Here is a 26,845-nt window from a genome sequence, read left to right as displayed (position 1 = left end):
GGGAGAGGGCCTGGAGCTTAGTTTGGAGTGTCAGGGGAAACATAGTTGGCTTGAAATCAGGCAAATTTAGCTCTATGTGGTGGCTCTGCCATGTGGGACATTGGCCGCTCCAAGCAAGCTTTTGCCCAAGTGGCAGATAATACTCTCAATCTCACAGGGCTGTTGTGATTTTGAGTGGGACAATTCAGGAAATGCAGGGTAGGTATTTTCTGCCTGTTCCCACTTCCCCGTTTGAGGACAGTTTAGGAGTGAAGGCCTTCTCTGAGCTGGAGATCATGTACCCCTCATCGCTAAGACCCTGGGGGCAGCTTCCCTAAATGTCTGAGCCATTGGTGCAAAGGGATGCTGTCGGCATCTGCTCTGCCTCTGTTTGTCTCCTGCCCAGAACCCCGGCTGCTGTTCCCCCTCCCCATGAGCAAAGAGAGTCCTCAGCTCCCTGTCCCACTATGGAAGAAGCTCGCACCCTGTTTTCCCTGTTCTACCTCCCCGCACCCAGCTCTCCCAGTGGCCCCCCTTGGTCCTGAGGAAGTTGTTCCCAGGAATGTCCCTTCCCTGTGTACTCCTCTTCTGGGGCTGGGGATCCTTCTCCCCCAAGAGAACTCAAGGGCAATGCCAACTGGGAGGGACTGGACTCTAGGGTTAAGTGCCACATGCGCCTCTTGGAGGAGAGAATTTGGAGCCTCTGGGGTGTTTCCTAGCTGAGCCTGGGCTTTGGGGAGCGAAAAATCTAGGTTCTGATTCATCCCCCTGTCTGTCCTTGGCTTCAGGCAGGTTGGCTGAACCAGGACTCAGCGTCCCCATATGTACAATGCATGCACTAATCCTGCCTCCCCAGACAGATGAGAAAACCGGAGGGGAGAAACATGGATGGATGCAAACAGTAGGTACTCAGTATGAGGTTGGTCCTTCCCCAGTAGGAGAAGTCAAGGTTGTAGAGATGGAGAAAAACTGGGGAACACAGGCAAAGATGAGGCAGAATTTATTCTCATTGTGGGTTAGGTCAAGAGTCAGGATGGAGACCACAGAGAGGCCGATCCCTGGGACCCTGAGAGGGACTCCATGCTGGAGGCAGGGGCCACACTTTTGTAAGTGCCAGGCCCACAGTGCCCCCATGACTGTGAGGATCCAGAGCCCAGAAACCGGGTAAGAGTGGGGTGGGGTGGGGGTGGGGAGGAAGACAGGATCCCCCCCCAGATCGTGTTCTGACCATGTTTCCGACTTCCATAGGAAGGAAGAACAGCTCGGCTATATAGTAATATAATATATAGAGGTGTAGCGAGCTGGCCACGGCACCTGGACGGGGCTGAGGCTCCCCGAATTATTGCAGGAGGGAGAGGGGGCTCAGTGCTGGTGTCCCCGCAGGATAGCTGTGCTGGCTATGGGGAGGGGGGACAGGGCTGGGGAGCTGGGCTCGCCCCTCCCTCTGGGGCTGGCAGGGGGCACACAGTGGGGTTCCTGCTACCCTGCCTGCTAAACGGCCCCTGGGATGGGGCTTTCTCACCCTGGTGCTTTTTATGTGCTTTGAAGACCATTTTTGCATTGTCAGGAGTGAGGAAAAAATATTCTGACATGGTAGAAAAGAGATATTTACATACCCTGGTGGGCCGTAAGGGGAGGTCAGTGTGAGGGGAGGGGCTTCCAGGGCACCTCCACCCCCAGCACCCATGTGGAATGGTGCATGGGGACAAGAGCCTTGGTGGGAGGTGGAGCCCCAACTCTGACACTTGGTTGCTGTGTGACCTGGGACAGGGCATCCCCCCCTCTCTCCAGGCCTCGATCTCCCCACATGCTACAGGAAGGGGTGGACTGGGGGCTGAGAAGCTACGATCCTCTGGTCCCTGATCCTAGGCCTGGGGACAAGGGGCAGGTGTCAGGGCTGGGAAGTGAAAGGTTCGAGAAAGGACTTCGAGTGAGGAGACCTGGGCCGTGGAGGAAAGGCATCAGAGGCTAGAGGGGGCTGCTGAGTCCCTGACCCTGGCCAGGCAGCCAAGCCCAGCTGCGGGCCTCTTGTGTGTTCTGCCATGATGCGTCCATGAAGGCAGCCCATGGGACTGGCTGGGGACCCTGTTTTCCTGTTGAAGCAGTGGTGGGAGCTGAGTGGAGGCTGCAGGTGGCCTCCTCAGCTGGAGGGAGGACCCAGACCTGAGATACAGCCAGGGTGGGCTCACCCAGGCGGAGACAAGGGTGGGCCTGGTGCTGGTGCAGTTCAGAAGGGGCTCCTGGCTCCAGCCTCCAGGCATAAGGGGATGTAGGGATGAGCCTCTCCCCCGTTCCTGTGGGTGCTGGACCTGGCGGTGTCACACTGAGTTCCCTGCTCACAAACTTGTGACACACCTCCTCATTCATGACACATCATCCACTGTCACCCACATGTGCCTGCAGCCCTCACAGAGAAGCACACGCTCCTAACATGCACATGTCCATGTGGAGACTCGAGGCAGACACACATGATCACACATTGTTCACATGGGCCCCTATGACCTTGTGAGAACACCACACACACACACACACACACACACACACACACACACACGCACGCAGGCCAGTGATGTCCCTGTTGGTCTCTGTGGCATGGGGGCCCCCGGCTCTGGAAAAGACAAGGCACCTGCCCTGGGGGACAGGTGTCCTGGCCAGGCTGGCCACCAAAGACCCCTTTCCAGGCGCCTGACCCCTGATAACTCCAGGTCCTGCGGCAGAGCCTTCAGCCCCGCTAGCGCCCAAGAGGAGGGCAGAGGCCTGGGGCCGACCTGCCTGCTGCCAGCCCTGCACATCCTCTGCCACTGGCATGACCTGGGGCGGGCTTGGTGGCTGCCTGGGCCCTGCCGGCTGCATGTCAGAGGTGCCGGCGGGGCCCCTGGGTGCTGGTTAGCTGGGCCCGCATCGTCTGAATGCTGCCCAGGATCTTCTTCTGGTGGCCCATGAGGGTGATGCCCAGGGCACGCACGTCCCTGTGAAGGAAGGGTGCTGCTGGCCAGCTGGGTCTGGGACGCCAGGAGCTGCGCATGCAACCAGGGCTATGACTGTCCCTGCAGCCTCCCTGGCAGCCCTGCCTCTGGCTCCCCGACCCTGCACCCACCCACCCGCATGGGCCCCCAGTCCCACCCATCACTCACTGGGCGTTCATGCGTAGCACCATGCCCAGAGAGGAGTAGCCGCCCGCAGCAAAGTGGTCTCGGTACCGGCCCATGCGGATGGAGTCCAGCCAGTCCCCCACGGTGAGGCCTCCACCGCCACCACCACTGCCACCTCGGAGGTCAAAGCAGCTCCGGGCAAAGGCAGGGGGTGGGCACCTGAGGCACAGGGGCCTGTGGTAAGTGGCCTGCTGGGTCTGCAGTCACCCTCAGCCTCCATATTGGCTCAGCAGTGGGCAGAGGGTTCAGGAGGCTGGACCCCTGGAAGAAGCAGGCTGAGGAAGGGACCAGGCAGGGCAGGGGTTGGGGACCCAGGCTGGGTCTGCTCCAGGGGTCAGGGATGAACTGTCCCTGAGACGGGCCTGCGGCGATGCTGGGAGGCAGCCAGGCCTCAATGGAGCTGGGTGGGCGCCAGGCACCTGCTGACAGTGGCGGTGGCTCTGAGGCTCTCGGGGCTGCGGATCAGCGCGTCGAGGACACTGACGATCTGGGAGAAGCGAGGCCGCTGCGCCCGGTCCTTGTGCCAGCAGTCAAGCATGAGCTGGTGCAGGGCCCGGGGACAGCCCATGGGCGCAGGCAGGCGGTACCCCTCCTCTACAGAGCTGATGACCTGCAGGGGATGCGGCGCTGGGCTCAGCTGTTCCTCCCCCAACCCTGAGACCCCACCGTCTGAGGCCATTCCCACCGGGGCCCCGCACTCACATCCCGGTTGGTCATGTTCCAGTAGGGCCGCTCCCCGTAGGCCAGCACCTCCCACATGACCACGCCGAAGCTCCACACGTCGCTGGCTGAGGAGAAGGTGCGGAAGGCAATGGCCTCTGGGGCCGTCCAGCGGATGGGGATCTTCCCGCCCTGCGATGGACACACAAGCGTCCAGGGGCTGCCCAGGCCTGGCAGGGAGTCCCCCGAGCCCTCCAAGTCAGAGAGCAGAAGCCCGGGGTCCCATTTCCCAGTCCAGAGGGGCAACACAGCCCCTACCTTCCCAGAGCGCCTGTCCTGAGGGAGGGCCCTTGAGAGCCGCTGTGAAGAGGGAGGAAGGAGCGAGGGCGCCGGACACAGCAGGTACTCTGCCAGCACCAGTCACATGCCGAGGGGCCTCAGGGACACGGCCTCGTCACTTTCCAACTCTTCCTCTTCCTTCTCTTCCCCCGCTTCCTTCTCCTTTCTCCTCCCTGCCCTTCTTTTCTTCCTCCCTTCTTTCCCTCCTTCCTTCTGCCCTTCTTTCCTCCCTTCCCTTCTTCCTCCCTTTCTTCCTTTCCTCCCTCCTTCCTTCCTTTTCTCCTTCCTTTCTTCCTTTCTCCCTCCCTCTCTCCCTCCCTTCCTCCCCCACTTCTTCCCTCCTTCTTCCCCTTCCCTCCTTCCTTCCCTGTCCCTCATTTCCTCCTTCCTTTCCTTTTCCTTCCTTCCTTCCTCCTTCCCTTCCTCCTCTCTCCCTTTCTTCCTCCTTCCTTCCTTTTTCCCTCCTTCCTTCCCTCCCTTTTTCCCTCCTTCCTTCCCTCCCTTTTTCCCTCTGTCTTTCCTTCCCTTCCTTCCTTCCCTTCCTTCCTCTCCTCTCTCCTCCCCTCCCCTCTTCTTTCCTCCTTTCCTCTTTCCCTCCCCCTCCCTCCCTCCCTTCCTCTCCCCTTTCCCTCCCTCCTTCCATCCTTCCCTAGCTCCATCCTTCCTTCTCTCCTATCTACTTCCCTCCTTCCTTCTTCCCTCCCTCTCTCCTCCCTTCCTTCTTCCCGCCCTCCTTCCCTCCTTCCCTTCCTTCCTTCCTGCCTTCCTTCCCCCCGCCTCCTTTCTTCCCTCCCTCTCTGCACTCAATCCCTCACTCCCTTCCTTCCTTCTTTCATTGTCACAGGACCTTCCTCTATTCAAAACCTTACTCAGAGGCTATGGGACAGAGGCTAAGGGAGGGGTCCTGTTGGAGCTGGGGTGGAAATTGCCCCCCTGCGCACTCAGCTCCTGCCTTTAAGGCTGCTCCTAAGGCACCTCTAGAGAAGCCCAAATCTCCACAGAACACATTTGAAAACAGCTGGTGTTCAGGCAAACTCTAGAGACAGATGTGGAGTCTGGCTGCGATTCAGGTAGATTCCCACCCTCCTGAAGTCTCCTGGTGAGCGAGTAAGTGGCCGTGGGGACCAGCCCTGGGGTCTCCCTGGTCCTCTCAGTGACAGAGGAAAGGCAGGCAAGGCTGTTCCCATTTCCCAGGAAAAGGAACTGGCGTGAAGAGGAGAAACAGGGTGTGCCCCAGGTTGGGGGCCACCCGGAAACCGCCAACTTCATTCAACTACGTGCAGAAGAGCTGTCGGGCCCTGGGTGCCCCTGGCGCCCCTCCCCGCCCCTCCATCTAGCGGGAAAGAGTGTGGGCTACGCACCGTGGTGGTGTAGGCAGCATCGGGGTCGTCCTCCAGCACCCGTGAGAGCCCGAAGTCTGACACCTTGCAGACCAGGTTGCTGTCCACCAGGACATTGCGGGCGGCCAGGTCTCGGTGGACGTAGCCCAGGTCTGAGAGGTAATGCATGCCGGCACCCACGCCTCTGAGCATGCCCAGCAGCTGCATGATGCTGAACTGCCCGTCGTGGGTCTGCAGGGGGACATGGCTTGGGTTTCAGGAAGGCCCCGCGAGGCGCCTGGTCCGTGAACAGGAACCCCTCCCATCTGCATGATGCTCTCGAGTTGAGACGCAAGTTGCAATTTACCAAGAGCTTCACTGCTTCTGAAGTACCTTGCAGTTAAGGGTAAGTCTCACGGTCTCATTTACCCTCACAGCGACCCTGCCAGGTAGGTGGGGCTGCAATGACTGCTTAACCATTTTGCGGAATGAGAGATGGAGGCCCAGAGAGGTTAAGCTCTGTGCCTAAGGGCACCCAGCAAAGAAACAGCAGGGTAGGAGCTGGGAATCCAGCTGTCTCCCCCACAGCCAGCATGCCCCCCAACTGGGTGGGGCCTGGATTCCCACAGGAGCACCCCCTCAGCTTGTGTGCAGGGCAGCAGGACCCCGTGGAACAAAGGGACTTTCATGAGATTGGGGCGGAAAGGCAGTTTGATTGGCCGATCTTAAAGACCTCCTCCCTACACCTGCCTCTGGTCCCCCAGGCCTGCTGTGATGTCCAAGCCAGGGAGAGGGGCTAGAGGGCTTCGCACTATCTCCCAGCACCCAAACTGGACCCCCTCCCCAAGCCATGCAAGAGGTGGGGGCAGGACACACCCTCAGGAAGGCATCCAGAGAACCGTTCTCCATGTACTCCGTCACGATCATCGCCAGGCGGCCTGGGGCAGGCGGTGGGGAGAGGGTGGCTCTTGGTTTGGGGCTCAGGGTTGCTGACCAGAGACCCCAGAAGCATACCGCCATCCCAGGGCCTGTGCCGGCACTGGAAGCCCCAGGGTGCCTCGGGTTTCCACTGGGGTCTCAGGCTCTGAGCACCCCGAGTCATTTGGGGACCTGAGCCAACAGGACAGGGTCAGGCGGGGCAGAGCAGGATGGATGAGGGGACAGACGCAGAGGCCTGTCCAGGCAGGAGGGGCACTGCAGGGTGAGGCTGTCCCTGCCTGGCACCTACCTCGGGTGACGACACCCTCGAGGCGGATGATGTTGGGGTGGTCGAATTGCCCCATGATGGATGCCTCGCTCAGGAAGTCCCGCCGCTGTCTCTCGGTGTAGCCGGCTTTGAGGGCCTTAATTGCCACGGGCACATCCCGCTGCCCTGGCACCCGCAGCCTCCCATAGCAGACTTCCCCCGACTCTCCTGCAGACCCCCGAGAGGGGCAGGCGGGGGAGGTCAGTGGGACCCTCAGACTCCCCCAGCCTCCCAGGCTCTTGTACCCCCTGGGCCTGCCAGGCCCCTGGGTCACACTCTTCCTTTGCCCTGGGTAACCCCGCCACCACCTTGCCCGTGCTGTCTCTGCCCTCACAACCCCCGAGACTTACCAGAGCCGATGATTTTCTCAATGTGGATCCTGGAGGCCTCGATCTCCCGGGTGAAACTGCGGCCCGCCCGGCCTGGCTCCTCGTAGGTGTGGGGTTCCGCATAGAACTGGGGCTCTGGGAGCTTTCCCGGGGGGTGGTGCAGGGGCAGGAAGACAGGTGGGGGTGCTGAGGGGCGGGAGAAGAGCCTTCAGTGGGGTCCAGGAGGGATTTCTCTCTGCCGGCATTCCCTGGGCCTGGGATGGGTCTGAGGTGGGGGGAAGGGTGTCTCTGGCAATCTCTGGATGTGGTAGCAAACAGCATGCACCCCATGAGTGCTTCCCAAGTGGAAGTGGGGTCTCCATGGAGTCGCTCTGGAGTTTCTATGGGATTTTGGAGTCTCCAGTGAGTTCTGGGCATGTCTGTCCTTTTCTGGGGTCACTGTTACAGTCCTTGAGATCTTTCTAAATTGTTCTGGGGTAGGGGTGTAGCTAAAATAAGTTTTTGCCACAAGGGTCAACTTTGATTCATTGAAAATAGTTTCTGGCCGGACACAGTGGCTCATGCCTAGAATCCCAGCATTTTGGGAGGCCGAGGCGGGCAGATCACTTGAGGTCAGAAGTTGGAGACCAGCCTGGCCAACATGGTGAAACCCCATCTGTACTGAAAATACAAAAATCAGCTGGGCATGGAGGCGCATGCCTGTAGTCCCAGCTACTGGGGAGGCTGAGGCAGGAGAATTTCTTGAACTCCGGAGGCAGAGGTTGCAGTGAGCTGATACTGAGCCACTGCACTCCAGCCTGGGTGACAGAGTGAGACTCCATCTCAGGAAAAATAAATAAATAAATTTTAAAAAATAGTTAAGGAGGAATCCCAGGCTGCACCCGGGCCTGGTGTGAATCAGCAACATGCTTGAAGCTGCTGTCTGCCATGGGCACAGGAGTGGGGCGTGGAGGAAGGTGGCCCCAGATGTGCCTTGTTTCCTGGGATCTCTACAGGATCCTGAAAATCCCTCCATAGTAGGGGCTCTTGTCCGAGAGTGTATGAACCTTCCCGCCAAAATCATATACAGATGTGCGCCCTTCCTCGGAGAGAGGGTCTCTAGCATCCTGAATGGAGTCTGACAGTCCCAGACGGGTGAGCGGCACTGCCCTCTGGGGCACCAGGTCTCTGTGACATCCTGGAGTCTGTGTCTGGGGCTCTGGTCTCTTCAATGGGCACCTTCCTCCTTCCCACCTGCGACACCCCAGTCTCACACTGGGTCCCCCTGCGACCCTCCCTCTGCCCCAGGCCTCTGGGCCCTGCACTCACCCTGTCCATTCTGATAGTGCATCTTCTCCTCGTCCGAGTCCTGGAAGGCCTTGCTGTAGCCACAGTGCCTGCGGAGGAGGGCACCGCCCTCCCTGAGGTCAGGCCATCCCTAGCCCGGACCTGACCCCAACCAGGGGACAAGTCATGGCATCTCTTTTCATGCCCCTTCTCCTGACAAGTCAGTTCCTGCTCCTTACAAAGTCTGCAGGGGAGAGTCCTTGAGCTCAGGCTCTCCACTCAACTAACTGTGACAGCTATGATGGTCACAAGCACGGTGGGATCCTCAAAATGTTCTCAAGTCCACCTGATCCTCTTGGCAAAGTCTACGATGCTGCTAGCCCCGTGTTATGTGAAAGCACCCTGGGTGGGGGCGTTGGGAGATGAGGCTTCTGCAACCAACTCCACTGGGAGACCTTGGCAAGCCCCTCCCTTTCTCTCCATCAGTTAATGATCCTTACAATTCTCAGTGTCTGGGATCGGAAGCCCACAGACTATCCTGCCTCCACCTCCCTCCGGAAGGGAGTGGAGAGGAGAAGGTAACTGAGAGTATGAGCTTTAGTTTGACAGACCAAGGCTCACGTCCCAGCTCCGGCAACTATCAGCTGTGTGATTTTGGCAAGAAGCCTAACCTCTCTGATCCCCAATTTACTCACCTGCAAAGTGAGGTCAGTATCTCTACATCACTGGCATGTCATTGGGTTAAATGAGATGATGTGTTTGTAAGTGAGCCAGCCCCAGACACATGGGGACCACTGGTTCGGTGGGGCCGGGAGCAGGCGGGAGGCACGGTGCTTGAGAGGAGGGGCTGGGGGCGGCTAGGCCAGACCACCCACCTCTTCTTGCAGATGAGCAGGAGCAGAAGCACCACCAGTCCCGTGATGAGCGTCAGGCAGATCCAGACAATGGTCCTGGTGTCATAGCGGGGCCCTGCAGGGAAAGCCAAAGTCAGGGGACCAGACTCTCAGCCCCGACCTTGGGCCCAGGGCTCTGGCAGCCTGTGGAGCCTCCCTGGCTGGGACCCTGGGGCCAGTGGGGAGGCAGCCCAGAGTCAGTCAGGGTGTAGGCCAGCTCCTCCTCTGCTCCCACCCCACCCTCTGCTAAGCTTCCTCTTCAAGCCCTTGAGACCTGGCTGCCGGCTTCCTAATGCTGGTGCTGCTGCTTCCTGGGACTGCGGGACAGGGGGAGAGTCGCATGTCCTCTGAGCCAATAAACCCTTGTCCTTCCTGCTACCCTGACAGTGATTTACCCCTCAGTAAACCCTGCCCTCGTCCCTTCCAGGGAGACCCCAGCACTATCTTCAGTTTTCAGAGGGAAAGCTGAGGCTCAGAGAACTCGAGGAATTGACTTGAGGCCACACAGTAAATAGGATGGAGGGCTCAGGATTCCCATCCGGGTGGTCTCGAGGGGGTGCCAGGCCTATGAGCACCAGAGGCACTCAGACGCCAGGGAGTCAGACGCCCAGGGAGTGCCAGGTGGGCGGTCACGAGCTCTGCCCTAGCTCCCCCTCGCGGCAGTTGCTCAGATGGGAGACCTGACTCAGGCTGGAGATTGGCGCAGGAGGAGAGTGAAAGGGACAGCCTCAAAGTCAGAGGGTCCCAAATGTGGCAGTGCCTGGGGATCACCGAGGGCGTGTGAAAACTCAAATGGCTGGGCCCCACCGCAGGGTTTCTGAAGGGCTGGGGTAAGGATTGGGAATTCGAATTTTTGTTAAGTGCCCAGGTGAGGCTGATGCTGCTTGTCCCAGACCCTGACACTGATCTCAGTACCAGCCCGTGTGTGTGTGTGTGTGTGTGTGTGTGTGTGTGCGCGCGCGTGTGAGAAGCGGGGCTATCACCAGCTCTGCCACCTTAGGCAAGCAACCATCCTTCTCTGAGCCTGTTTTTCACCTGTGAAAATGCCGACAGAGGCCAGGTGCGGTGGTTCATGCCTATAATCCCAGCACGTTGGGAGGCCAAGGCAGGCAGATCACCTGAGGTCAGGAGTTCAAAACCAGCCTGCTCAACATGGTGAAACCCCATTTCTATTAAATACACAAAAATCAGGCAACGCGCAGTGGCTCACGCCTGTAATCCTAGCACTTTGGGAGGCTGAGGCGAGTGGATCACAAGGTCAGGAGAGTGGATCACAAGGTCAGGGGTTCGAGACCAGCCTGGCCAAGATGGTGAAACCCCATCTCTACTAAAAATACAAAAATTAGCCAGCCACAGTGGCAGGTGCCTGTAATCCCAGCTATTCAGGAGGCTGAGTCAGGAAAATCGCTTGAACCCAGGAGGCAGAGGTTGCAGTGAGCAGAGATTATGCCACTACACTCCAGCCTGGGCAACGGAGCAAGACTCTATCTAAAAAAAAAATTAGTCAGGTGTGGTGTTTTGAACCTGTCATCCCAGCTACTCTGGAGGCTGAGGCAGAAGGAATCCCTTGAACCCGGGAGGCAGAAGCTACAGTGAGCCAAGATCACACCACTGCACTCCAGCCAGAGTGGCAGAGTGAAACTCCACCTCAAAAAAAAATAAGAAAGAAAGAAAGAAAAAGAAAAAACTCCAACGGCACCACTCGGCAGGGCAAGGAAACAGAAGCCCTGCATTGGCACCAGCTCAGCCTGCACTAGCTTTCTCCTCGGCCACCTCCCCCTCCAGCCCGGAGTCCTGGTGCCTGGGCTACTCTGCGCCCAAACCCTCCCACTCCCTGCACTCACGGGGTTTCCCAGTCTCCACCTCCATGGCCTGGCTGAAGCGGCCGCAGCCCGCCGAGGTGCGAGCTCGGACCTGGAACACGTAGCGCGTGCCCGGCTTCAGGCCGGAGACGGTGGCTCTGGTGGTGACGGCCTTGAGGGTGGAGTAGCTCTGCATCTCCTTGTCCTGCCACGGGATGCTGGTCAGTGGGCCCTGCCCCGCTGGCCCAGCCCCTCCCGCCGCGTCCTGCCCTCGGTACCTTCTCGTAGTACTTGATCTCATACTCCAGGATGATGCCGTTGGGCTGCTCGGGCTCCTGCCACAGCAGCGAGACGCTGGTCTGCCCCGCCCGCTCCTGTCGGATCACCACCACCTGGGACGGGGCTGGGGCGGCCGAACCCGTCAGAAGCGCCAACGGGAGACAAGGCATGGCCTCTCTCCCACCCCTGCCCAGGCTCCACCCTGGGATCCTGGTTCCAGCCCTGCTCAGCTTCCACACGGCCCTGCCCCAGCCCCAAGACAGCCAGCATCCTCCAGTTCTCCCCAACAAATCGCTGGTGGCCACTTGGGGTCAGTCCCCTGGGGTCAGCGTGGCCTGGCTTGGTCTGGGATGCTGGGGATGGCTTGGCCAAGAAGAGGTCTGAGCCTCCTTCCCCAACCCAGGACCCAGTGTGGACCAGCTGCCTGGGAGAGCTTGAGGAAGGTGGAAAGGTCAGGAGAAATAAGTGTGGGAAGAATGGAGGAACTGGCCCCTCACTGCCTGGGTTTGGGGGGCGTAGCTGGGACAGCTCTGGATGCTGAGGGAAGGGGATGAGCTGCGCTCCAAGTATTCTCCCAGTCACACTTGGTCGCCCACCCATCCCACCCACTTCTGACGGAGTCACCCACGCCTTTCTTCATGCAGCCCTCTCTCCTGGCTCAGGTGCCGTCAGCCCGGAGGGGAGTGTGCTGGGAGCCGTCAGACACAGCCAAAGCCAAACAGAGGGAACTGCCCTGTCCCCCCTGCCCCTCCAGCCCTCAGGCCTCCTCCTCCCCTCTGCTCACCCTGAGTTCTGACTCTCTGCCCCACGTGACCAAGTCTCCCGTCATGTCTGGGCATCCCCAGCACAACTGGATCTCCCTGAGGGCAGGGACTGCACACACTAGGTGCCCAATAAATGCTACTGAGTCTGGCATGAGAAATTAAGCAGCAGCTCCAGAGTTGAACTGGAAGGGTGTGGTCCGGAGAAAACCCGTCAGTCTGGGAGCCAGGCGTGGGTTCGGGACTCGGCCCCCTCCCTTGCTAGCTGGGACCCTGGGTAAGTCACGTGCTGTCTGTGGACACCAGATCCCCTTTTATTAAGTGAAGCTAGTAAGCACTACCTGCCAGGGAGAGGGAAGGATGCGATGAGGCCACTGTTTGCAAGGGACACACATGTTGTGTCTCTTAAAAACCAAGGCAGGAGGTGCTGTGGGATGGGGGCAGACAGAGTGAGACCAGGGCTCACAGCGGGAGGAGAATGGGCTTTGCGTCCAGAAGGGCTCCAGGGAGGAGTTGGTTATAGAGGAGAGGCGATGGTAAGGGAGAAGGGCTGAGGCGCAGGCAGGAGCGGGTGGTCTTTGAGCACAGTCCTCATTTTCTCAGAGCTGTTGCTTAATCCTCTAGGCTCCTGAGGGCCTATCATATGCTGGGCACTGGACTAGGAGCCAGGAACACTGCAGTGCCCAAGGCAGCCCTCTAGGAGCTTCTGTCCCAGGGAGGAAGACAGGGAGTCCAATAAACAGGAGAACGGGGGCTTTTCTGATGCTGGGAAAGGCAGGAAGAGGGTGCTGTGATGGAGAAGGGCTCCGCAGGGCCTGGAAGGCACTGGGCTGTTTCAGTGGGGGTGGTTGGGGGAGCTTCCAGGACACAGGAGCCAGGCATGGGAATGTCAGGGGAAGAGCGAGTCATTCCGAAGAAGCCAGGCCACCGCCTAGCAGCAGGGAAGGACCCAGCGTGTTCGAGAAGGAGCACCAGAGGCCAGCGTGGCCAGAAGAGAGTGAGCCAGGGAGAGAGGTGCTCTGGAGAGCCGGGCAGTGGCGAAGCCATGTGGGTCCACACTGGGCCTGAGAGTGTCTGAATTGCATGTCACTCCACCTGGGCTGTGAAGGGCTTTGAGGATATCTTGATCTCACATATTTTCATTAAAAAAGTTTTTGGGGGGCTGAGCACAGTGGCTCATGCCTGTAATCCCAGGACTTTGGGAGGCTGAGGCAGGAGGGTCACTTGAGCCCAGAAATTTCAGATCAGCCTGGGCAATATAGGGAGACCCCATTTCTACAAAAATGAAAAAATCAGCTGGGCATGGGGGTGTGTGCCTTAGGTCGGCTACTTGGGGGGCTGAGGTGGGAGGATCACTTGGACTCTGGAGGTCAAGACTGCAGCAAGCCGTGATTGTGCCACTGCACTCCAGCATGGGTGACAGAGTGAGACATCAACTCAAAAAAAAAAAGGTTTTTTTGTAGAGATGGGTCTTGCCATGTTGCCTAAGCTGGTCTCAAACTCCTGGCCTCAAGCGATCCTCCTGCCTTGGCCTCCCAAAATGCTGGGATTATAGGCATGAGACACCGCGCCAGGCCCTCACTTCTATCTGTAAAGCTCACTCAGGAGTGCTTCGAGACCATCTCATGGGGGTTAGGCAATAGGGGCTCCCAGGTGCATGGATGTGACATGCACGAGCATCAAGAATGACAGCTTGGGTTTGGGAGCACCATGTCCTAGGGTGGGGCAGGGTTGTTTGTTTTTCACACGTCAGCATGGAGACGGGAGTGGGCAGCTGGGTCCCAGGGGAGAGGTCTGCGCTGGTGACGCGAGTTGGGGGTTGTCAGCACTAAGGTGGAATTCAAAGTTGTGACCCCTGATATAGCCCCCCAGAAAAGATGGACCTGGGTACACAGGACATTCCCAGGGACCCATGACCTTTAGAGTCCATTTAGAGGAGGTGAGGCTACAAAGATGGAGAGGAACAGGCCACGCAGGTCCATGGGAAGTGGGGTGGGCTGGGACACAGAAGCAAGAGAAAAGTGTTCCCAGGAGGAGGAAATGAAAGGGCGAGAGGCGCTCATGGATGTGGCCACATGAGGGTGCTGATTTCTGGGGAGAGGCAAGGAAAGACACGGAGAAGGCCCAGAGCAGAGAGAAAGTAGATCTGCCAGGCTCGGGCAGAAAGGTTCTTGTAGGAAGAGAAACGGTCTGGTGGCCGGAAGGGAAGTTCTAGGGAGGGGTTTAGTTTGCTCTTTGTCCTGCCAGGGCCCTCAGGTGGCTAGAGACTGGTGGGCCAGGGCTGGGCTCTACCACGGGGCACGTAGGTCACTCTCTGTGTTGCCAGCACCTGGTGCCTTGCTTGGCATTTAGTGGGTGCTCTATGAGGGCTGTGGAATGAGGGAATCTTCTGAAGGGATGAATGGCCGGCAGCAGGGAGCGGTGTGCCCAGAATTAAGAGTTGGGGCAACCTGCTCCTCTTGGGAATGACACAGACCTGGGTTTGAGCCCTGCCTCTGCCACTTCCTTTGTCAGGTGGCTCTGGGTGGGTCTCCCCGCCGCCGTTTTTTTTTTTTTTTTTTTTTTTTTTTTTTCTTTTTTGAGATGGAGTCTCTCTCTGTCACCAGGCTGGAGTGCAGTGGTACGATCTTGGTTCACTGTAACCTCCACCTCCCGGGTTCAAGCGATTCTCCTACTTCAGCCTCCCGAGTAGCTGGGACTACAGGTGCCTGCCACCACACCCAGCTAATTTTTATATTTTTAGTAGAGACAGGATTTCACCATGTTGGCCAGGACGGTCTCGATCTCTTGACCTCGTGATCTGCCAGCCTCAGCCTCCCAAAGTGCTGGGATTACAGGCGTGAGCCACCGTGCCTGGCCTCAGACCTGTCTCTTCCTCTGTAACATGGTAGGGGTGGTGTCTGTGGGACCAGGGCTGCATGGTTTGGGGAGGAGACGGTGGGTGGGGGCCGAGGATCCTGGGCACAGGTGAGGGTGGCTGCTAACAGGATGGGCTCTTGGGTCAGGCTGTTACTTGACAGGCAGGATCCTCCAGAGTTTGGGAAGAAAGAGGTTCCAGGGGGTGAATTCAGCCCACCAACTGGCCAGAAACAGAGAGAGAAATGACTGTGGTCCAAGCCAGTGCAGCCAAGTCTATCCCAGGGGCAGCTGTAGCAGCTGTTCTGGAAAATGATCATCAGAGTGATTTTGTTTTTTAATGACATTTATTGAGCATTTACCACGGGCCAGGTGCTGGGCTAAGCAATTTCATTCCTCTCATTTAAGCCTCCTGAGAGGACCTCAGGCAGGTACTATTATTCCCATTGCACCAGGGAGGAAACAGAGGCGCAGAGAGGGAAAGTTCTGGAACCCAGGCTTACGACGGCCACACCAGCCTGCCTCTGAGCTTTTGGGATTTCTCTTACTTATAGAACGTGTTCCACTTTTCTAAGGGCCTGAAGAGCCTCCAGCTCTGGGTCCTGGTGAGGAGGAGGGCAGGGCCAGAGAGGCAGGCACTTGCCTAAAGTTCCACAGCACGTCCCTGGCAGAGCTCTGATCCCTGGATGGGCCTGGGGCAGGGAAAGCTGGGGGACTGGGAAGCTGTGGGATGGAGCTTCTCCGCCTACCTGCCTGGTTCGTGGTGATGTTGACCACGGCGGCCCGGCGGGGCTCAGGGCTCAGGTCAGACACGCCATTGACGGCCTCGATCCAGAAGGAGTAGTTCATGTGGGCCAGCAGGTTGGCCACCAGCAGGCTGGCCTGCACCAGGCTTGTCTGCTGGGGCACAAAGCGGGTGCCGCTCCCGCACGCCTCGCAGCGGCTGAGTGCCCAGGGGCAGCGGCGGCACACGGCGTTGTAGGTGATGTCACTGCGGCCACCTGGGTCCAGGGGAGGGGCCCACTCCAGAGTCACTGATGTCCCATTCACACTGGAGATGAGGTTCACGGGTGCCGAGGGTGGCCCTGAGGGCAGAGGATGACAGATGGGGCAGAGGCTGTTTATTTGGGCTGTCCTGTCTTCCTATCATCAGACCTGGGGAAGGGAAGGTCTCCCCATCATATTTAGGGCTCCTTAAGGATAAGGTCATATCTATTCCATCCTCTGGAGCCTCCCCGAGGGCAGAGGTTATGCCTCTGCCATCAGACTGGGACCACAGTGTCAGGGTCTGGGCACAGAACCCTGGGACCCTGTCCTACCAGCCCATCAGGACCACCGTAATCCCAGGGTCTGGGTGTCCCAGAGCTCACCTGGAGCCAGAGAGACTGCACAGTCCCAGGGGCACCCACAGCAGCCACCCCATGTGTAAGCAACCCAGGTATTTGCAGCCACATCCATTCCTTGACCCCTTGGTGCCGGATCTGATGTAAAATGCCACTGAGCACGCACGGTGGAACTAAGTGGAGGCCTCCGGAAGCCCACCATGTATCCCCATGGCTGTGTGCGCCGAGCAACCCCTCCCCCACCCCTGGCATGGGAGCCTCTGTCCCAGCAACACAGACTTTGGAGAGAGAGGGGTGACCCCTTGGTTGAGTAGACCATGATGTGGGGCTGGTGGCCAGGGGTCTGGGATGGAGATTTGAGCCAGGAGGGCATGGGGGTCTGTGGGGACTCCTGGCCTCAAAATTCCAGCTCTCGGAATCCTAGGCAGAGAATCTTAGATTTTCAGAAAATAGAATTGTAAGATCTTGGAACAGAATCGTACAATCTGAAGAGAAGAGAGCTTTAACATTTGAAGGGTACAGAATACTAAAGGCTTAGTCTTTATGATCTTAAGCTTTCCAGAACCTAAAGTGAGCTATGGGGTTGGAAAGAAACCAGGGTTCAGCTAGCTTCACGCCGAGTGTCCGTGACCTGGAGCCGGACTCGCCTTGCCTGAGGAGCCCACGCTGGTACCACGTCACATCCGGCCACCTTTTCTGCCCCAACAGGTCCCACATGGGGAACATGCTCAGATCTGGGTGGGGCAGTGGAGGAGGGTGGACACGTGCGTGTCTGTGCAGAAGCATGTAGGCATGGTGTATCTGGGCCCTCACCTGCCATGTGCAGCGAGGCTGGGGCTGGGTGGTGATGGATGCATGGGAGTGGGAGGCGGGGGCGAGGCTTGGGCAGATTCAGAGCAAAATCAGGACAGTCTGAAGTGCCTTTTGCCCCACCATATGAGCCCAGGGTTGTTAACTGGCTGGGCTGAGCGGGCTGTGGTCTCTGCCCAGGCCTGGGATGGGAGTGTGAGTGGCCCATCGGGACAGATGAGAGGAGAGAACCCAGGCGCTGCATCAGCAGAAGGTAGGACAGTCACGCAGCCCTGCAGTCACAAGCGCAGAATCCCTCACCTACCTTCAGGTACGTAGGGCACGTGCACGCGCGGCCGCACCCTCTCCAGGCACATGCATCCCTGCAGGGCCAGGTGTGCACATGGGCACACACATGTGCTAAGCTCACAAGACACCCTCGTTCAAGCTTTACAAGGACTTCTGAGTCCCCTTCAGGTACCCAGATGTACACACACACCCACACACACACACCCCTCCTCCTAAGAATCCTTAATATATGTGACGAATCCTTTATATACGTGAGCTCAAGTACACATCGCACATTTACACGAAGGCATCCAAACATGATACAGGCATCGTCTGTAAGAGCAGCTGCCCACACAGACACACGAAGCCACACACTCACTGCAGGGGTCCCATGGCACACACAGAATCAGACATGCCAACTCCATGTGCACACACACACACCATACACACTGAAGGCAGCTCCCAGTATTCAGCAGTTCCAGCAAGTTCATCAAAGATGATGGTGACGGAGGGGTGGCTGCTCTAACCCCCACCCTCTCTGCACAAGTGAGCACCCTAACCTGCCCACCTGGTGAAGACATCGGCATCACCGCTAGATCAGATGATGATGAAAACTGCCCACTATGGAGAGGGATGTGAGGCCAGCTCCATTCTGCCCTCCAGGGCAGGTGACACATGACAGAGACCGTGAGCCCAGAGAGGTCTAGATCTCACCATGGAGGGGTTGGAGTCACCCCCCGCCGACCCAAGACTGACCTCAGGTGGCTCTGCTGGTCCACCTACCCCTGCTCCACCAGCAGAAAACTGGCTCTCTGAGTCCTGCAGGACAAAGCACAGGGGACTGGCCCAGTCTTGGGCTCAAGGGTGCTGCCATCTGGGAGTGGTACTTACGGGTGCAGGCTGAGGACGGCGGGTCCAGGGCTGCGCGGTAGTAGCTGAGGTCACAGCGGCAGGCTTGGGCGGCTGGGGCTGCAGAGTGGCTGTGGGGAGGACAGCGGGCACATAGCTGGTCCCCAGGGGCTGACTTGTAGAAGCCCAGCTCGCAGGCTGTGGAGGAGAAGCGGCTGCACGTGAGCCAGCGGGAACACCCTGGCAGGCCTTGGGGACAGCTCACACTGTGGCCCTCAGCTTCCTGGGTGGTCCCCTGGAGGGACAGAGGTGCATATCTTTAGCTGTCCAGTGCCGCCCTCATTTGCAGGTGGCAGAACTGAAGTGTACAGGGGGACTGCATCTCACAGCGTTGCATAGCGGGTCTAGGCTGAGCTGAACTTAAGACCCTGACGTGGGAGTCCCAGCCTCAAAGTCAGCCCCACCCCCGAGCTTCTCCAAATTTCCTGCCCTCCTCCCAGGCCCTGTCTCCAGCTTTAGGGGTGGAGATGCTGTCTTTCTTCTGCCCTTCATGGGACACTGGTCCTTAGGCAGGACACCAGCCTAGGGGACAGGGCCCTGGGGCTGAGGATCAAATGCCCAGGAGTGACTTGGGTGGGATTAGGAAGCAGGCCAGGGATGGGGATGCTAGGAAGGCAACTGGAAAGGGGGCCCAGGTGGTAAGACCCTGGCTTCCTAAACACGGGCAGACACGGAGTCACCTCCATAAAAGCACAGATTCCTGGCCCCACCTCAGACAGCTGGGTTAGAAGAGCCAGGGCCAGTACCTTGGGATCTGTTTTACAAGCTCCCTGAGGGAGGCGGACTATCCAAGAAGTGCAGGCTCCTCCCCTCCTGGGCCCACGCTGTCACTGTCACTGTCACTGTGGCTGAGACTGCCCCTCTCCAGCCTCTGCCACATCCTATCTCGCCTGTCACCCACAGCAGCCTTCAGACTCAGCCTTCAGCTCTGCCTCCCCACCCCAGCTGCCTGCGTGATCGTGCCTTCAGTCAACCACTGGTCATGAGTGGGACTCCAGACCAGGGCTGTTTGGGCCTCGGAGGGCTGCGAACCAGAGCCTCTGGCTCATAGCTGTGATCACCATTAGGAGAGAGGGACAGAATAAGGGGGCTAAGGTGGTGGAAGGGTAAATGGTGGGAGGAGCTACTTCCCGGAAGAGGGGATATTTGAGTTATGGCCTGAAGAATAAGAATGGGTCGGCCAGGCATGGTGGCTCACACATGTAATCCCAGCACTTTGGGAGACCGAGGCGGGTGGATCACGAGGTCAAGAGATCGAGACCATCCTGGCCAACATGGTGAAACCCCGTCTCTACTAAAAAATACAAAAATTAGCTGGGCATGGTGGTGCACGCCTGTAGTTCCAGCTACTCGGGAGGCTGAGGCAGGAGAATTGCTTGAACCTGGGAGGCAGAGGTTGCAGTGAGCCGAGATCGCACCACTGCACTCCAGCCTGGTGCCTGGCGACAGAGCAAAAGAAAAAAAAAGAACAGGTCAACTGTGCAGGGAGGGGAATATCCTAGCTTAAGGGAATCTCTCAAACGCACATCTCACTCAGTCACTGCCTGTTTCACGCCTCACAGGCTCCCGAGGGCTTAGACAATGCAACCTGGCATTCAAATCCCTCCCTGCCCAATCAAAACCCACTGGCAGCCTCCTTTAGTGCTGCCCCTCACTCCCATCCTTAGGCCAAAGTAAAGCACCGCCCGATGACCACCCCAGCAGGCTGATTCCTGCCTCGGGGCCTTTGCACATGCTGCACCCTCTTCCTGGGATGCCTTTTCTCCTTTGTCCACCTAAGGAACTCCTTTTTTAAGGTTCATTTTGACTGTCCCTTCTGGACCTCGAGACACACACACACACACAAACACACACACACACACACACACACACACACACACACACACACACATACAGAAACGACCATTCCCCGCCAGGCTTCTGCAGCCCCTGCTTGGCCTTACCACCTGCAACGCTATGGCTGTACTGGCTTATCTGTGTCTGACTCTCCTTCCAGACTGGCAGGCCCTTGTAGGCAGATCCTGTGAACAGAGTAGGGCTGCCTTCCTCATCTCAACATCCCAGAACCTGTCCAGTGCCGGCCTCGGCAAATGCTGTTAAACCCCAGGCAGCAGTTTTCCAGTTGAGTGGATCCCACCATTATCTGCTCTGGGCAGAGACCCCAGAGGTTTGAGTGGACCAAATGCCACCCTGCCAGGCAGCTCCCGGCTCTGTCCGTGGAACTGAAGTCCTTTGCAACAGGGGCCACCGGGAAGCTCACTGCGGTTCTCTCGCCACTAAATCCTGTTCTGGAAAACTCGGTGCCTGAGAGAAGCTTCATTTACAAAGACATCACGCCACTGCAGAGCATTTCTTCTCTAGATGTTGATCATATCTCTATTATAAAAGCTAAAACCGGGTTGATTTGTAAAATTCTACAAACTTGAGAGAAAACCTGGAGTCAGGAGACATGGTAACACCCTGAAGTTGCTTCATATTCTAGAAGGCTGCAGAACCAGAAAGGGCTTGTAAGTTGCATGGTTGGGGGAAACACACCCCAGTCTTGCAACATCTTTCCTTCCCCTCCAGAGGACCCCAAGAGGGCTCAGGCCTGCCCGGGGGCTGAGCTCAGGGCTCGGAGCCTGGCATCATTGGGAGTCTTGATTGACACACTGTGATATTGCCTCCTCTTCCCAGAAGCCTCCCAGGAGGCTCAGTCCTGGGGCACAGCCTGGGGCTCAGGCTCCTTCTGAGCCCCGGGGGCCGCCGGGGGTGGCATCATCAGAAGAGGGCTTTGCATTTTGTCAGCAGATATTTGTTGAACCTGTTGTTAAACCGAATGGCAGTAATCCTCCCTGTAATGATCCGATCCACAGCGATTAGCATCTCGGAGACCGTGTGCTTCTTCCCTCTCTCATTTATTCCTTTCTCCAACATTTATTGAGCTTCTACTATGGACCCAAGAGAAGTAAGAGCTGGGCCTGCGCTCAGGGAGCTTCCAGGGCATTGGGAGACAGACAGGCAAGGTCTCACGGTGTGATGCGGGGCCTGAGGGAAGCCCGCATGGTGGCCTGCCCTGCAAGTCTCTGAGCCGCTCCAGCCAGGGCTCACCTGGTCCTCATCAGGCCTGAGCAGCAGCTTGACTGCGGTGCCTGGGTTCCTGTCCTCACCTAACCGTCTTTGTCTGAGCTCGGTGACATCAGGCAAGTTGCTGGAAGTCAGTTTCCTCATCTGTAAGGTGGAGATCATAATTCTACCTGCCTTAGAGGGCGATGGAGAGGATGACATGAGCGAAGACGCGTAAATCCAGGCCAGGGCAGTGCCCTGCACTTATAACAATTCGATGTAGTTGGAATTCTTATAATTGTCGCCAGAAGAGGAAACAGAGGCTCAGGGAGGCTGAGTGCCTTGCCCCAGGTTCCCAGTGGAGCTGGGACATGTGGCCAGGCTGGGGAGCCCCCGGAGCTGTGGCCTTCCCCGTCCCCATCAGCACTGTCCCAGAGCTGAGAGATGGCGGTGCCACTGTGGCTCACCCGTTGGCAGTTCTCACACGCTCGGCTAATACCCATATGGCTATAACGTGTCAAGGCCAGATTAATCCATGCAATGAAAATAAAATAATCTTTAATAAGAATACTAATCACCAGGCCTCAGGGAGCCCCGAGACCTGGAGGCTGGGCCGGGAATTAATGGCTAAGACAGATGGAGCGGCTCTGGGCTGGGGCCCGGCCCTGCCTGTCGACCCAGGGTGCTTCCGGAGCCTGCGTCCGCCTGGGTATCGGGCCTCGAGCCAGGAAGGGCTCCTGCCCCTGCCGAGGGCACCTTGCCCAGGCCGCCTGTCAGGCCAGCAGCTTCCTGCGGCCCTGGCCACCTCTCTGCTCTCCCCCGAAAGGAGCTGGAGATTTGACAAATAAGGTGCCCACCGTGGAAAGCCAAAGGAAATTAATTCTAAATCAGATTTTAAACACAGTCAGGAAGGCAGAAGAGCTCCCGTTCCTGCTCCCCTCCAAAATGAGACTGATATTTATAGAAAGATGATTAGGGCTTCAAAGCGTGATTTATACGCTGCGTCCAGGTGACAAGAAGGACAGCAACCAGGACTTCAGGCTCTGGGCTGCTGCTCCACTGGGTGGTGCACTGAGAGGCCCTTTGCCTTTCTGGGGTGAACCGGGGTGTGTTGGGTATGCTGGGAAGTGCAGCCTGGCGTGGGGAGGTCACTGGGTCAGGAGCTGTGGAGTGTGGGAGCTTTCTCTGGGCAGGGAGTCAGGAGATGTGAGATTCTATCAACCACCCCTCGCTATGTGCCCTGGGGTTAGTCGCTTCACTTCTCGGAGCCTCCAGTTCCCCAATGGTAAACTGGACAAGCCCCACATGGCTCTGACATTTTTCCATGGGTCTCTGAGGCCTAAGTACAATCTAAGCAAGGCCTCTAAAGAGCCATGTGACCTGGTGGGTCCCTTTTCCTGGGCTATGCTGTCTTCTGCAAAATCAGATGCTGCCCGGCCACCTTCTGAGAGCAAAACCCAAGGCAGGAAGGGCGGCTGTCGAAAGGGGTCTGACCCATGCTGTGGGTCTCAGGCTCCCGGCCCCTGCTCCTGTCACTAGAAGGACAAGGCTCAGGGCTAGGTGAGCTGGGCCTACCCACCCCCCGCCCCGCCAACTCTGTGCCTTTCCTCTCTTTAACTGCTTGCTGAGAGAATAGCCCAAAAGGGATCAGGATGTCCTCAAACCAGGCAGGGGCCCCTGGACCTCAGCAGGTCTCCTGAAGACCCCCTCAGGCTGGGCAGGGGCAGCCCTATTGCAGAAAACATCTGAGAGGTAGAGCAGGAAAGGCACCCCACTTTACTCCCAGCCCCTCCTTTGCCCCAGGCCATCCACCAAGGGGCCGGGCAGCTCCAAAGAGGTCAAGGGCTTCTCCAGGGGTGGGAAGGGGGCCAGGCGGGGCTCTTGGGGCTGGCTCCCATTTGTGAAGGGCCTTAGTTTGGGACCCATGCTGCCCTTCCCAAATAAGGTTACACAGCGACAGAAGCCACCAACGGGGCTGAGAAAAGTCTTTCCTTGTGCAACTTAAAAAGGGCTTTCCAATCCCAAATCTCACTGCCTGCAGCGCACTATGAATTAATATTTTTTATAAAACCTGTAATTATCTTGCAACTGGCATAATTATGTTGTATTACGATTTAAATGTAAAATTCAAAATATGCTGCAATTCCCTAACCCTGCTTTGGCATTTCTTTGTATTTGTTATTAACGTGGCAGCAGTGCCAGGAAATGGGTGGGTCCTTGGCCTCTCCCAGCCCCGTAAGGTCCTGCCACTCAGGGCCTGGGGTTTCCACTCAGAGCCCTGCCCCTGACGTGCTGTGGAAGGTGGGCAAGACACATTCCCCCTCTGGGCTCCGCTTCCCTCTTCTGCCACACAAGGAGACTGCAGCATTACTTGAGACCTCCAAACGAGGACCTGACCCCAAAGACAGGGGGGCGGGTCTCCTTCCTACAGACAGATGTGGCTCAGTGCACTCAGGACAAATGATTGCCGTACTTGTACCCGCTGGCTAAATCCAGAGTTGGGGACGGTGGCGGACCCTGAGTGCATATGCACCTGCCAACCAGCCAGACTCTTAGGACTTAAGCTGCACCAGTTACTAACCATCCATCTAAATGCCACCCCAGGGAGGAGGGAAGCAGGGCTTCGCAAAGGGCTTTGTGCACGGAGGAAGCAATTGAAGGTGCCAGAGTCAGGCAACCTGGGATCAGATCACTACCCTGCTACTTAAGTTGAGGGGCTTCAGTTTTTCTTACCTGTGAAATGGGACTATAATACTTAGCTTAGAGGACTGTTGAAAGGATAAGAAACTGCAAAGTCCCCAGAGGCAGAGACTCCCTGTACCTGTATCCCCAGTGCCAGGACACAGTAGACGCTCAGCAGAATGGACAACTGATATAACATTGAAGATGAAAAATCATCACTAAGGTCCTTCATTATCCCCATTAGAATGAGGGGATGTTTGGAGCAGATCTGGCAGGGCAAGCAGCCTGGGGCAGGCCAGGGAGAGGCGAAAAGCCTGTACATGGCTCAAAGCAACACAGATCTGCCTTCAGGCTCCAGGAGCAACTCTCACCAGCTGTGAGGCCTAAGCAGGTAATACTACCTCTTACGCCTCAGCTTCCCCATCTGTAAAATGGGATTGTGAGACCTGCCTTGCTGTAATGAGCAAATGAGCTGGGATGTGATGTGCCCGCTGTAAACTGTGCAGGCAGTACCGGTGTGGGAGGTTTTTCTTCCCCAGTGCAAAGCTGAGACATACAGGGCTGTCTGTGACAGGAACCATGAAAGGCCGGTGGCCTGGGAGCCTGGCAAACCTGACTGCAGAGGGCAGAACAGACCCAGAAATGGGCAAATGCCACAGAAGTTGCTTTGGGGTTTAGAGTTCAGGACAGGAGAAGACTCATAGAAATTGGGGATGTGAAACAAGATTTCTTAAGAAAACCAGAGATCGGGCCAGACGTGGTGGCTCATGCCTGTAATCCCAGCACTTTGGGAGACCAAGGCAGGCGAATCACTTGAGGTCAGGAGTTCGAGGCCAGCCTGGCCAACATGGTGAAATCTTGTCTCTACTAAAAACACAAAAATTAGCTGGGCATGGTGGTGGGCACCTGTAATCCCAGATACTCGGGAGGCTGAGGCAGGAGAATCGCTTGAACCCGGGAGGAGGAGGTTACAGTGAGCTGAGCTGAGATCATGCCATTGCACTCCAGCCTGGGCAACAAGAGTGAAAACTCTGTCTCAAAAGAAAAGAAAAGAAAAGAAAAGAAAAGAAAAGAAAAGAAAAGAAAAAGAAAACCAGAGAGTATCTGGGAAGGGCTGGAAAGGGCCTGGTGGCTGCAGGGGAGATCCTGGCCCCAGAGATCTCTGGGCAAGACAGCTCCTAAGTAGGGCCAGCTGGACTGCATACCCACCTGTTACCACCTGAGGCTGTCAGCCTATGTCATGCCCAGTCCTGTTAGCACTCAGAGGCCTTTCCTGCCCACCTGCTGGGGGTGGAGGGATGGGTGATGAGGACTAAAGGTCCCTCTTACTGTGGCCCTGGGGCCTGTGATGTAGCAGCAAAAGGCTAGGAGCATATTCCTGGTGGCTGACAAGGGCCCTGTTCCAGTTTTCACTCAGGGTGTCTGGGGACAGGCTCTCGACTCTCTGATCCCTGCATGGGAACATCCCCCTCCCTTCCACCCCTCAGTCCAGGGGATCCAATGATCTCAGCAGCCAGGCTTCACTGTGCCCCGGGGCTGAGCCACCATATGCCCAGCCACTAGGAAGACCAAAGAAGGACAGAGAGAAACTGAAAGATCAGGAACAGCTGGGCACCTGATATTTGTCCACACAAGCTCACTTAGTGTTCCCTGCTCTTGGGGTGCCTGGCTGCACAGACCTCCCCCAACATGCACACACATATGCACATACCATGTATGCACACATGCATGTGCACACATGCACACACCATGCATACACACATGCACGCACACACGCCATGCATACACACGTGTATGCACACACATACCTTGCATACACACATACATGCATGCACACACACGCCATGCATACACACATGCATGCACACACACCACGCATACACACATACATGCATGCACGCACATGCCATGCATACACACATGCATGCACACACATGCCATGCATACACACATACATGCATGCACACACACACACCATGCATACACACATACATGCATGCACACACGCACAAACCATGCATGCATACAGCTATGAGTGCCACCTGGGCCTAGGCTCCCCCATCTGTGTGACCTGCTCCTGCTCTGGCACAGGAACCCAGCAGTGCACCTATGGGCACAGGTGCCACCCTAAGTCATGACCCAAGGGCTCTCTGCTCACTGTACTCCTCCACAACCCTGCCTGTCTTCTCCCACAGGTCCCTGCTGATTAGCTCCCCCTGAACAGAGGCAGCCTGTCCTTGGGCAGGGCACCAAGGATGGGCCCAACACAGACTGTACTCCCTGGGTGCTCCTGACTTCATATCCCTCACTGTGCTCATTCAGGGCCCCACTGTGCTCATTCAGGGCCCCGGCCCCACCTCCCTCCACCCTACAGGTTAGAAGTTCATTGGTTTCGAGCACCAATTCTGAAGCCAGACTCTGAGTTCAAATCACAGCTCTGCCATTCCTAGCTACATGACCTTGGGCAAGACGCTTTGCCTTGCTGTGTCTCAGTCTCCTCATCTATAAAACCAGGATAACAGTAGTTCCTAGGTCATAGGTAGTGGCGAGGATTCAATGAGTCAATACTTGGAAAGTGCTTAGAACAATGTCTGACCTGAGTTAGCCCATGGGATCATTCCCTAATCCAGGTAGGAACCCATAGCATACCCAACTGCACAGGTGCCTTTAGCTGTACCCCCTACAGAAGGCACCACCTGGCCAGAGTCTGTTCCTCTCCCCCTCACTCCAACTTCTTGTTCCCACATCCTTCGCCAACACAGGGACACAGGTGGCCCGGCGTATTTGCTGACGCAGGCACACTGGAGGTTTATCCATCTTCCCAGGAGCTGTGGGGGCTACCCAGGTGCCTGTGGGCTCTAATGTCCCCCCTACACCCACCCTGGCAGCCCTGCCCAGACCAAGTGGC

The 26,845-nt window shown here is 57.3% G+C and overlaps 1 protein-coding gene across 1 annotated transcript in view; it reads right to left on the bottom strand.

Annotated features, from left to right (window-relative positions):
* Positions 1–959: 959 nt before the first annotated feature.
* The window catches only part of EPHA8 (EPH receptor A8), a 38,725-nt gene continuing 12,839 nt past the window's right edge, over positions 960–26,845 (bottom strand). The window contains exons 4-17 of the mRNA XM_032300733.1: positions 18,193–18,348; positions 15,631–15,966; positions 11,264–11,388; positions 11,028–11,190; positions 9,166–9,259; positions 8,333–8,400; positions 7,046–7,210; positions 6,678–6,863; positions 6,326–6,387; positions 5,492–5,701; positions 3,834–3,983; positions 3,551–3,741; positions 3,114–3,290; positions 960–2,948 (exon numbers count right to left, since the gene is read on the bottom strand). Of these exons, the coding sequence (XP_032156624.1) occupies positions 2,834–2,948; positions 3,114–3,290; positions 3,551–3,741; positions 3,834–3,983; positions 5,492–5,701; positions 6,326–6,387; positions 6,678–6,863; positions 7,046–7,210; positions 8,333–8,400; positions 9,166–9,259; positions 11,028–11,190; positions 11,264–11,388; positions 15,631–15,966; positions 18,193–18,348 (2,198 nt within the window). The 3' untranslated portion in view covers positions 960–2,833. The remainder of the gene's footprint in view (positions 2,949–3,113; positions 3,291–3,550; positions 3,742–3,833; positions 3,984–5,491; positions 5,702–6,325; positions 6,388–6,677; positions 6,864–7,045; positions 7,211–8,332; positions 8,401–9,165; positions 9,260–11,027; positions 11,191–11,263; positions 11,389–15,630; positions 15,967–18,192; positions 18,349–26,845) is intronic.

This window comes from Sapajus apella, unplaced genomic scaffold (genome assembly GCF_009761245.1).
Source record: "Sapajus apella isolate SASKATOON/1434 unplaced genomic scaffold, GSC_monkey_1.0 scaffold43, whole genome shotgun sequence".
Lineage (NCBI taxonomy): Eukaryota > Metazoa > Chordata > Mammalia > Primates > Cebidae > Sapajus > Sapajus apella.
Note: the sequence above shows the minus strand (reverse complement) of the source record. Positions and strands in the feature narration are given on the sequence as shown.